At 43.5% G+C, this 11,797-nt stretch overlaps 1 protein-coding gene across 1 annotated transcript; it reads right to left on the bottom strand.

Annotated features, from left to right (window-relative positions):
- Positions 1-4,168: 4,168 nt before the first annotated feature.
- LOC142796112 (protein CIP2A homolog) lies at positions 4,169-10,979 on the bottom strand (the record flags this gene model as incomplete). The annotated part of the gene is made up of 5 exons (XM_075886212.1): positions 10,685-10,979; positions 8,893-9,162; positions 8,151-8,245; positions 6,811-6,904; positions 4,169-4,291 (listed from the first exon to the last, which is right to left on the bottom strand). Coding segments are annotated over exons 1-5 (696 nt in total), but the record flags the coding sequence as incomplete, so codon positions are not given.
- Positions 10,980-11,797: the final 818 nt, after the last annotated feature.

Below are 11,797 nucleotides of genomic sequence, written 5' to 3'. Positions count from 1 at the left end.
GAATTCTTCATTAGGAGCAAATTGTCCTGGTCCCTCTAAGTTTAGTTTTACGAGTTTTAGTGTAACGAAACTGAGTCGCGGATAATGGTCAGCAATGTTCGAAGCCCTATCTGCTGCATATGGCATCTATTTATGCAAAAGCATAGATTTGTCGTGAGCTCAAGTGAAAGAGAGGTGGAGGAATCGCCTTTCCATCGTCTCATAAGAGACAATTCCTGCAAGAGCACACACATTTCTCTTGAAGCGCAGATCCTTAAAGAAACAAAAATAATAAAGGGCGCAGAGTCATCCATTCGAAATTTTGAGCCATTTTCACATTGCGAAACCATTTTACAGCTCACAGAAACTGTTGCTGCCACGGTGAGTATTTATTTACATTAAAATTTATTACTTTATTTACTCGCATAATGATCACACTCGCATAATGATCGCACCCCTAAATTTTGTAGTCTGAATTTGACTTTTTTTACCCACGTAATGATCGCACCCTTCGACTGATCGCCTGAACTTGCCGCATCAACATGTCATGTGCCGAGTCTAGCTGAACGCGCCTATCATTGTTTCTGTGATCTGCAAGTGGGCATCACTATGCTAATGCCGTAAATTTACTAATTTAAATGAAAGCATTCGTTATTTAGATGGAAGAAAGCGTTTGATGCGCGTGACGTACTCACAACCTCCATAACTGACGCAAAGAAGAAAAAAATATGCGGTGGCTTCGCTCCATCGAGTGCTTTGCTCCGTCAGCCGCCATATTTGTTTTGACATCCCGCACTGCTACAGGCGCGCCGCGCCTGTGGAGTCGACCGTGTTCATCCCGCAGCAGTGCTTTTTGTTTTTTTTTTCCCCCGAGACCACGTTTTTTTGTGGGTATGCTTTGCGATCGTCTGTTGAAGTGCCGTTTCACCACAGGGCGCTATGCGAGCTTCACTGCCGCGTTCAGCTGAAGGCGCTTGACTACGCGCTAGAGCACGGCAACCGCGCTGCCGGCAGACATTTCGGCATGGACGAAATCCGGCTCAGAATATTGGAGAAAACAGCACGACATGCTCACGGCTATAACAGCACACGATGGGCTTTCCGCGGACCCAAACCTAGCAAGTTCCCGATATTGAAAAGGCAGTCCTCGAATACGTGAAGGACATGCGCAAGGACGGTTATGCAGTGTCATTAGACATAATACGATGCAGGCGTGCACAGTTTCCCGAAGGCTGGAATAGCCACAAAGGACTTCCGCGTCGGTTCCGGCTGGACGACACGCTTCATGCGGCGAATGGACTGTCGCTGGCATTTCCAACGCGCTCGACGGAACAGAAGATGACCCTCAGTGGACAGTGCAGACACTGCCGGTTTAGACAGGGAATCGTGCGGCGACGACAGCTGACGCCAGTGACGCTTCGCATCTGAATGAACAATAGGGGGTCAGAGAGGTAAAAAATAAAATGGCAGTGTGCATGCATGTAGCTCCTGCGTAATGCGTGCATTTTATTAGAAAGGTAAACCTTAATTTACTTCTATTTTTGGTTATGTTCATGAATGCTACCGTAACAATTCTGATTAGCGACTTTTTTGCGTTTCCGGTGCTCAGAATATTTTTTCACGGAAAATTTACCCCGCGTAATGATCGCATCCCGAAGCTGGAGTCAATCTTTTGAAAAAAAAAGTGTGATCATTATGCGAGTATATACGGTATAACAAAGTTGCATATAATGAAAATAATGTAACGGAAGTATTAATAAGTGAGCGCTGGGTGGGCTAACAATGCACACAGTATGCAAGGACGCAGGACAAGAGGGCAGTTCAGACACAGCCCCACAACAACATCGTCGTCTTCATTCCGTCTGCACCGCTGCATGAGGTACCTTTCTATACCAGTGACAATAAGTTTGTTATTTCCGAAAATTCTTTATAAACATACCTGCCTAGTCACTCATTCTGAATCCGGGAGATTTTACAATGTAGAGGGGTGTCATATGTTTGTTGTCCTCACGTCTTTTTTTCATCGAAAAAAAAAAAACATAAGAAATGCGAACGGTGGCGAGCGGTGGGGGTCCAGAACAACCCTGCAAGCAATGTAAACACGCAGGTGAGTGTCAAAATGAGAGCAGAATCTCCGTGATGCGTACCAACTTCAAGCGGGATCGAAAATATTCTTATTGTCTGAAGCTTAGTATAATAAAAAAAAACTTGCAAAAGGAGTTTCCAAACCGCAATATACGCACAAAACATTCTTTTCACCAAAACAAATCGCATGCATTTTTTGTGGGCTACACGCAAATGGACCAATAAGGGACAGCGCAGCTGGCCTACTGGGAAGTGCTAAAGTCAGCTCCACCGTAGTCGTAAACAAAGATGGGCCCGAACACTGAAACGTTTCTTGCATTCTTTTTATGCCTTTATCATCTTTGTTAGCCACGTACCTTCCGAGCTCGTAGTCCCTATCTATGATCACATCGCAACGACTGTGTTTCGTTCGCAGCGCTTGCTGCAAATGGTAGATCCGTTTTCATCCCGCATGCGCTGGCTGCACAAGTGCCTTCAAGACCAAGTCTCTTGTTGATATTTGCTAGGCTTGTGCGAATATTCGAACAAATAAATGCAGTATTCAAATTATTCGAAATGAATGAATGGGTGCATATTAAACGCATGCAACATTCTCTAAATCTGGTTTCATGGCAGTGAAGCCGTGCAAGCACCTATTCAAACATATTAGTCCACATGTAAAAGTGGTGCTAAGCAGTGAAAACACATAATCAAAAGAAATGAAGCCCCACTTCAAGTTTTAATGAAGAATTACGGTCACATTTATTCTGTCTCTATTTTATTTTCAATTTAAAAGCTAGTTACACCGACTTATATGCTTTAAGTATAGAAAATTTCAAAACTCGGCAAATTTTACTGGCTATCACTTGGACAGTATCGAAAGTCAAATCCTGCTGCAATTCAAATTGTTTCCACTTCCTTTGATTAAACAAAAATTGCCTTTGCACGGGCCTTGTTTCAACTTTAAAAAATATTGTGCACGTTAGTTTGGTCATGACAAATATGCCTTTATCCTTCATAATATGTGATACACATATTATTCGAATTCGATTCGAAATTATTCCATCAAAATCACTATTAGCTTCGAATTTGCTTAGAGCAAAATTTACTATTCGCACAAGCCTACTATCTGCTATTGCTTCTGTTGCAGTTTTGTCTGCAGCGTGCCAGCAGAAGTGCCGCATTGACTGGGTGAGCGCTTGACGCACGTACGCCTTTGGAGTTCTGTCAAGTTACGTTGTAGCTATACATGATCGTGTCAAGAGTTACCGCTGTATTGTTGGGCCGCACACGTCCTTCGGTAGCTTTCAGCACGTTGCTCTCGGCCATTTTTCAACAGTCTGGTATTGAACATCCATATTTCAGCCCATTGGCCACGGTGGAATTCGGCTGCAGAATTATGCGAATTCGAATTACCGAGATTGTAGTGTATGTTTACATCAATGCTTCCTAAAACGACAGTGCGGATAGTTTCGCAAAAATCCCGGATCAGACATAGTTTACCTTTTGCTAATGTGGCCAGATCATGGTCAGAAATTTTAATTTACAGGAGATTTTCCGGCCAGCCATACGAACGTAAGATATGGTCGAAATCCAGGAGCCCCCTGAAAAATCTGGGAGACCTTACATGCCAGTTATAAAGGTCTATTTTACACACTAGGTTTATTGCAAGTGTATTCTTCATTTATTTCGTTATAACCAATATTTAATTATATCTGGGTTCATTATATTGAGGTTTGACTTATTAGCAATGATCAAACATTGCACTGGGCCCCCTGAAAATGACAAAGTATCTGAACAAAATGAAAATCGAATACGGAATGCTGTGCAGAGGACGATACGTACCGCTTTAGGGTGTAAAAATAGTGGGCAAAAAAAAGTGCTCACGAATTTTGAGGACGAATGGGTTATTCTGCCAAGGGTGAACACTGCAGGTATCAACCATATTTCCGAAAATATTACCATATTTCAAAGGAAAGGCAGCAGGTACATTAGGTTTTATTGCACACTTTTTCCTGAATAAAACAGACACCATGCGCTATGGAGGAGTGATTGTGAATGGTGCATTAGAAACCCGTAAATGTACACATTTCTTTGCACTCAAAAGAAGCAACAGTGCAATTACCTTGTTGCTGATGAACTCATCGAGTGAGAGGTTCGCAAAAATGGCCAGTGTGTGCATGACCACGCAGCTGTTGTCGAATGTGGTCATTGGCACCAGCGCCCGACACAACTTTGGTAGCTGTGGCTGTGGAAAAAAAAAAAGAAAGAAAAGGAAAAAGCATGTAAGAGTGGGTAGCAATTGGTCAACTAATATGGTCTGTCAGCACGTGTCATCACCTGTATTTGCACTATCAAATGATGATAAAGGCTCTATACGAGGCAACTGTAAGATGTGCTGGAAGGTTTGGCCAGCATCAAGCACAGTCCTACCAAACAAAGTGCTTGAGTTGTTCAAAATGGTTCATTGCTAAGGTCACTTAGCTGTAAAAGTCTCAGATCATCGTAACTTCGTTATATAAAATACAACCTCGTAAATGCATTTCCATTTCATACGGCTGTCTAGCTCCAGCATCCGAGATATTGTTATGTTGCAAAACTGAGATGTTTTGGTGCATTTGGTTAGTGCATTTTCCCGTAAGGTATCTTCTAAAGTTGTTATTTAGATTAGAAATCCATAAACGAGGTTTTACTGCAGTTGAAGCAAATGGCAGTTAGTACTAGAGGATAATCTAGAGGCAAATTCAAACAGTCGCTGAATTTGAGTACCAGTAGAAAGCAAGTTAAGAGCAAGTAAAATATGCTACAACTTAGTATATGCCATTCTTGGCCAATATAGGTCTGTACAACACATCGTAAGCCTTAAGGCCGAACCACATGCAACATTTTTACCATCATTTCGTGGCGCTCCGTCTTACGACGGCATTGCATAAAACAACGCCCGAGAGGGCCGCCAACAACATGAGAAGCACCGAGGCCAACGGCCATGCCAGCGCACACATTTCAATTCCAGAGAATGAACCAGACATTTCGCAAAGTGATGTGCAGTTTCCTTCAATGCACCAACAAGAAATAATCAAGACTATATCTTGGATGCCTCATTTGCAGTTTTGTAGCGCAAAAAACAAGTCAAAGTGCTGCCGAAAGGTCTATTTCTGCTTATTTTAGTTGCAGTGCCAGCCACTGAGATTAAGAAGCACAATTTCCTGAAGGGACACCAAAGGCAAATGACAATTTACATCGTAGTGAAAGCTCAATGCATGACATCTGAAATTGCAATATTATCGACAGCAGTCACTTAATTAGCAAGAAATTAAGCTAAATGTATCGCACGACGTGTGCCAGGAGTGGGACATTTGCAAAATGATTACGATGAAGTGAAAGCATCCGACTATACTTAATCTCTTAATAACTAGTAATCAAACTGGCTGCAATAAAGTGAGAACTTTCTGTGTATTAAGAGACACAACAAGATGCTGCTTGTCCATTTGTTTGATTTATAGAAAAAAGAACTGCCTGGAATTACTATGGGAAATGGTGCGAGAGGTTCAAAAGTTATGTTTTCGGCTAGTTAGGTAGTGTCATCTAGCGAAGCTCTGTTGAGCCGAACAAGCAGAATTACGGCCTCCAAGATGGCATAAAATTGTTAAATGGACATTGTTGCTGTTGTGGCTCCTACTACTTTCGCTCTGCTGCTACTGGTGTCGGCAGCCGCATAGTAAAGGCGGAAAACGTAGGGTAACAGTGACATCTGAAAGTCCACTTTCAGGCGGGAGATTGATGAGCACCAACACGATGTGGACCATTGAAATGCGATTTTATATCAAAATAAGCACTTTATTGGCACAAAAGTTCCACTATGAGGTTTATAGACGGCTATTTTAACAATCAACATCGACTTAATATTTGCCTTTGGTGTTCCTTTAATATAAAGCATTTAAGCTTGGAGTTGTCGTGCATCTTTGAGGCGACATATTTGGCCTATACACTCATTCTTGATAAACCATCCAATGAACTTCAGTAAAGCTTCCCGAAACACTTCAAAGATATCACTAGCGCTTTGCTGTCGAAAATTCTGGGGTACAAGTGGGGTCAAATACACCCATCAGTTGAGAACTTGCAGGCCACACAGTGCACTGCGATGACCTGAGGCAGGCAGCAGCCAGTTTGGCAGCAGCGATGCCACAATTACGCTACATGGAAGTCGCTGTCAGCCGCGTATCGATTGATTTTGCATCCATCGAACTGCTTCCAGTGCCGACGCTGCTGATGTTTGGGACGTCCGGGGTGGAAACTTTGGCCACCACCCTACTGCGTCCACACCAAACAATGTCAGGCAACAAAGCGCTCACAAAAACGCTGCATGCGGCTCATCCCTTACAACAAAAAAATTAATAAATAAAAAGCTTGTGCAAGCAATACACACACTCAAACGAAAAGCAGTGCTTCGTGGCCCAGCAGGTTTTCCATGAATAAGCGACTTAAAGTGCGCCCACGGTAGATGTGAAACCAAACTTTCAAGTGGATCATATGTGGCGACCTACGTCTATTCATTCATTTTCAGTATGTAAATTCAAAATTGCTCATGTTTTAACTTCGTGTCAAAGCGAATTAAAACACTGCAGCATTCTTTTAAAAATTGGAACCTTTCCAACATTTGGCACACTCTTACAGATTTTTTCCTTCGTGGTATCATACACTCACTATGGAAATAGATACTTTCAATGAAGAATGAGACGTTGTAATGAGACAACGAGATGTGCCCACCATAATCTTCATGTACTGCTGTGCACTCGTGCTCCACGACAGATAGTTGAGCAGTTCCAAGCATGGCACAAACAGCTCGTCAGTCCCCATATCCCTGAAACATTTCGAAACGAAAAGGATTGGGCAATGACGCCAACTCCTCAGCATGCATTTTCATCGTGCTTCTGCCTTTAAAGGAACACCGCCGAGCAACAATATATCGGGTTAGACTGATAAATTATACTCGGAAAATTCTTGTAGGTAGGTCAATTTTACCATTTCAATATAGGCTCATTAACAGAAGAGGAAAGCAAGGTCAATGTTTCATTCTTGAACTTGGTACGGGAAATCTCCGCATGCGACGTTAAGGATTTTAAGATGTTATTCATATTTTGACCACACTGGCTCAGCTAACTTTCCTGAAACAATGCATGCTAATCAGTCTCCTCAAAGGAAAATATACTTCATATTTACCAATTAGGAACTACCAATCCAAATGTAACTGCACAAAAAAATGGACGAAAACAATAAAAGAGGGAGACTTTCTCATTTGCATCCCTTTTTTTGCGCAGTTACTTGTTCGTTTTCGTCTGTTTTTTTGTGCAGTTACAATATGGATCAATACCAATTCGCCCAACTTGCCATTCTTCTGAGGAACTACCATATTTACACGGTTACAAGTCTACTCGAATGTAGGTAGACCCCTCTAAAATCGCACAACATGAAAAGAATGAGAGCACGGGCAGATGTGATAAAAGAAAGCTACGATGTCATCGAAGTAAACGAAATCGAATTTTGGTGTGCCAAGGTGGCTTCACGGCAGAGCTTGAAAGCTGTGCAAAAAAGCACAATAAAAATGGCAAGGTTGAGGGACATAAAACAAAACAGCGTCACGCTGGTCAAGAGTGCGATTTCATCGCTTCACCCTGGTTCCAAACGCAGGCCAGCACTGCTGTCAGCAAAACATTGTGCAGAGCTAAAGCAATACGTGATGCTGTGTTAACTGAAAGCAATCCACAAAGCAGTAGACCAATACATTCACAGAATTATGTCTACAAGCACAACAAACTTGCCAGTAAAAGCTTAATAGGATATAGTGCAAGGCTTCAATGATAAATTTAATACAGCAATTGGCATTAACCAGCTGATGCATGTCTCAAGTTTTCTTTATTGTGCTAGTAAATTTGTCTCGGGTCACAGAAACCATGCTTGTCGTAAGGACTCAACTACACCCTGGATGTTACGTTTCACGAAGGTGATTAGTCCGTGTTCACATGCAATAAGAGTTCCCCTTAAAACGATGCAACAGTAAATTGGAAAAAGGAAAAAAAGATAACAAAGCAAGTTGATAATGAACTTACATGCGTTTGAATAGAAAATCGCCGAGATAGCCAAGTTTGGATTCTGTCAGCGTCACCTGATGTCTGTAGCATAGGTCTCGCAGAAGCTGGATGACCTACAATATTTTTTTTAGTCTTTCAGAGAAATATCTTTGAATTGAAACAAAACCGAAACACTGCAATAAACAAAGCCACAACTGCATTCAAAGTCTGCAAGCACGAAGACTAGGGCAAATCACTGTACTAACCATCATTCTCCCATTTGCTGAACGAGCGCAGCACCACACTCCCTTCTAGGTAATTTTAGGCAACGCTATGCGCTGCAGCACACAGTTTCTTAATAATACACTAAATGTAACTTTGGCCCTGGTGCCTACGAGAGCTACAGCGCACGGCATTTCATCCAGCATGGGAATGATGGGTAGTACTCATATTTGTCCAAGCGTAATGCTTTCAGCTCTGTTAGGTGTTTAGCCAGGAGCCAATAAGTTGAGAGACAAAATTCAGCAGTTCATTTACCTTCATTAACCTTCCTAATCTCGCCAATTCAAATCAACTAGCGGAGTCCACAACAGTATTTTGTTTTATCCTATAGAAACACCGAAGCGTAACAGTAAACATTGTTGCAAGTGTGGCTGAAGCCACAAGCATGAAGATCCGTGAGCTACTGATTGCTCTCATGATCTCCGAACAATCGCAGTCTCGGAATTCCCTCTAGTAAAGATTGTAGAAAACTATGCCCCGAGGCACACAGTAGACTAACCTGTAGTTGCATCGGAACGTTGTCTTCGATGGCGCGGTTCTGGAAGAACTCCGCAAGCGCAGAGTGGAGCTCGAACTCTTCGTGCAGCCACTCCAGCAGCTGCGGATCTTTGGCCAGATGCTGAAACAAGGTCAAAACTTTGCTGCAGAGCTGCAGGTTCGGCTGGACATCGAAGAGGATGGATACGCAGCATGTGACGCATTCATGGGCCAGCCGGCTGCGTCCGGCAAAGAAGGTCAGGTCTCGCGAGCCCAGCATGCCATTGAGGACCTAGAGAAAATTACGAACAGCAGTTTGAGATAGCTCGCAATGATTCATCATAAAAAAAAATGTAAGGTATGCATAACGAACCCAAGAAAGCAGGCCAACACATGTGGTGAATGCTTGCTTGTGTTTGAGAAAGACAAAGTATATGTGTACACTGTCGGCCTTTACGAAAGGAAATATGCGAGCACGTGACCTGCACTCTGCGGCGGCTGCCTACAGCCCCATCAACTGATTGCTGAAAAAAGCATGTCAGCTTTTTGCGCCATCTATTCGCAAACAAAATAACGAGTCTTAGCCATTGAACAAGCACTTCTAGATAGCGATCCGGCTCAGATCCAATAACGGACGGTGCCACCAAAAGCGGGCACTTTCTTCAGCTGTCAATCGATGGTGCTGTAGGCAGCTGCCACAGAGAGCAGCGGGCCACGTGCTCGCATGTTCCCTTTCATAAGGGACAACAGTGTACAGCAACAACTTTTATGAAAAGTAACACGCGAGCGTGTGGCCTGCGCGCTTTGGTGGCTGCGTGCAATGTGTTCAAGCGGCAATAACAGTAATCATAGCCTCTTTTCCGTCATCTAGAAGGGAGCAAAACAGCCAGGTATTGCTGATCCGGTTTCTTGGGTGATCGCTTTGAAGAAGACAGGGTTGCAATCTTGCCGCTAGTTCCATATCATCAATGACTGGTTATTTTACTCATCACTAGATGATGCGAGAACAAGCTGTAGTTGCTGTCGCTCCTGCTTGAACGTGTTACAAGCAGTTGCCAGAGCGTGCAGATCACGCGCTTACGTGTTCCCTTTTATTAAAACTGACACTACATGTGCATACAAGAGGTTGGGGAGGACGTGCTTTTCACTCTGGTCGTGCTGGTGATCTTATGTAGTTAGTACATGTCCGCCGTATCACCCGCACGTGTAGTGTCGGATCTAATTTGTTGTGCTACACTTTCTGCGCCACCTACAAACCTGCATCAGCAGCAACTCCTCCATGCAAAATACTACTTGTCCTTCGACGTGCTTTTGAAATTATCAGGACACCTGGTAACAGGAATACATTTGTAATAGAGGTCAAACATTATGATGAAGTGAAGAGGCCAGGTGTGCAGTACACCAAGCAACTGTTAACACATTTTCTCACTGTGCTTTGCGGCTTCACTTTCGCTGACAATTTTTTAGTATTTTTTTTTTGTTCTCGCGGGCACTCCAGACATGTACCGCAGCGTCCCCGTTTAAGAGTCTGCATTGTAGCTGCTAAACTCGGAACGTGCCCCTCCCCTTGAAATTGTTTTTCGCCACGGCGAAGAGGGCGAAAAGTGACCATATAAAGGTGCCCCCCCCCCCTCCACGGAAAAAAAAATAAATAAAACAATCTGGCTGCTCCTCTGCATAGGGCAGAGCTGTTTTGAGCATCCGATGAGACACACGCAGTCGCTACCATTTCTGCACTCTGTGGGGGAAGGGGGGGGGGTGCACCTCCTAGTGACGGGCAAGGCGCGACAAAATAAATGAACGAGGCAACTTGCGTCCAGTTGTCGCTGAGCGTAAGACGACGACGACGGGGAGGTGGAATCTTCGTGCGCCGCCGGCTGCAGGGTGCACGACTGGACGAACGATCGGGCCACGTCGGCGACTTCCATGACAGCTGCACGCTAGAAGAGGATCCACCCAGGACTGCGACGGAGTGCGGTGTTGACACATGCGCTTCGAAAAGGTCCGGCGTCAAAACCACGCTTGATCGGAACGTTCGCGGATTTAAATGCCGCGTGCGTTGCGCCGCGAGGCGCCGATTGGTCGACGAAACTAACAATGTGACGTATGTTAAAAGCTTCCGCACTGATTTTGAGTTCCAAGCTTTTGAGGCTATGCATACTCACAAGAACGTTTAAATTTTTTGTTTACAAGTTCAATTAAGAAAATGGGGCTATTTTTATATGCTAAAATAAGACGTAAACGTACAGTTTTGACTTTTATAGTTTTGATAAATACACAAATTAGCACTAAAAACTTGACTAAAAATTAAATTTAGGTCTTTTTTGTTCATTAATTATTTGTAAAAGTTGAATAGTAATTTGAAAACTTGTGTTTTTACGCGTTGCACAGGACAAAAGTTTGGCACTGTAATTCTGACAGAAAGTAGCGCCGCAAAAGCAGTAACTTGTTCTGTAAGCCTAAGCGCAGGGCTTATTTTTCAAAGGGCACGGCTGCTGCTGCGGTGCAGAGCCGTGTTGTAACGAAAGGTCAGCTTATCAAACATCGCTAATTGCAAAGATGATCGGCACTTTGATTAGGACGGCAATCGTCCGAACGGCTCGATCTAGCAGGCCCATCGTCGTGCCTGTGACTCGAACGAGCGTGAGACATAGCGGCGGGTGAGGTTTCAGTTATGCTTCCTAAACCGATGCAATGTGTTTAGACCCTTCGGACTTGCTCAAACAATTAATGTCAGTAGGAGTTTGTATATGCGCTCGTAGTATGCCTTCACATTGCAATTATTTGCGTGGTATTGAAGTACTGTGAAGTGCAACAGTAGTTTCGTTTGTACGTGTGTGTAACCGCGTTATTTGCCAATGAAACTAAACCACACATTCTAGCTGCTGGGAGATGATTTAGACTCCAACCAAAAGTTTCGAAGAAAC

Source organism: Rhipicephalus microplus, unplaced genomic scaffold, assembly GCF_043290135.1.
Source record: "Rhipicephalus microplus isolate Deutch F79 unplaced genomic scaffold, USDA_Rmic scaffold_1124, whole genome shotgun sequence".
Taxonomy (NCBI): Eukaryota; Metazoa; Arthropoda; class Arachnida; order Ixodida; family Ixodidae; genus Rhipicephalus; species Rhipicephalus microplus.
The sequence above is the reverse complement of the archived record's forward strand: the minus strand, read 5'-3'. Positions and strand labels throughout refer to the sequence as shown.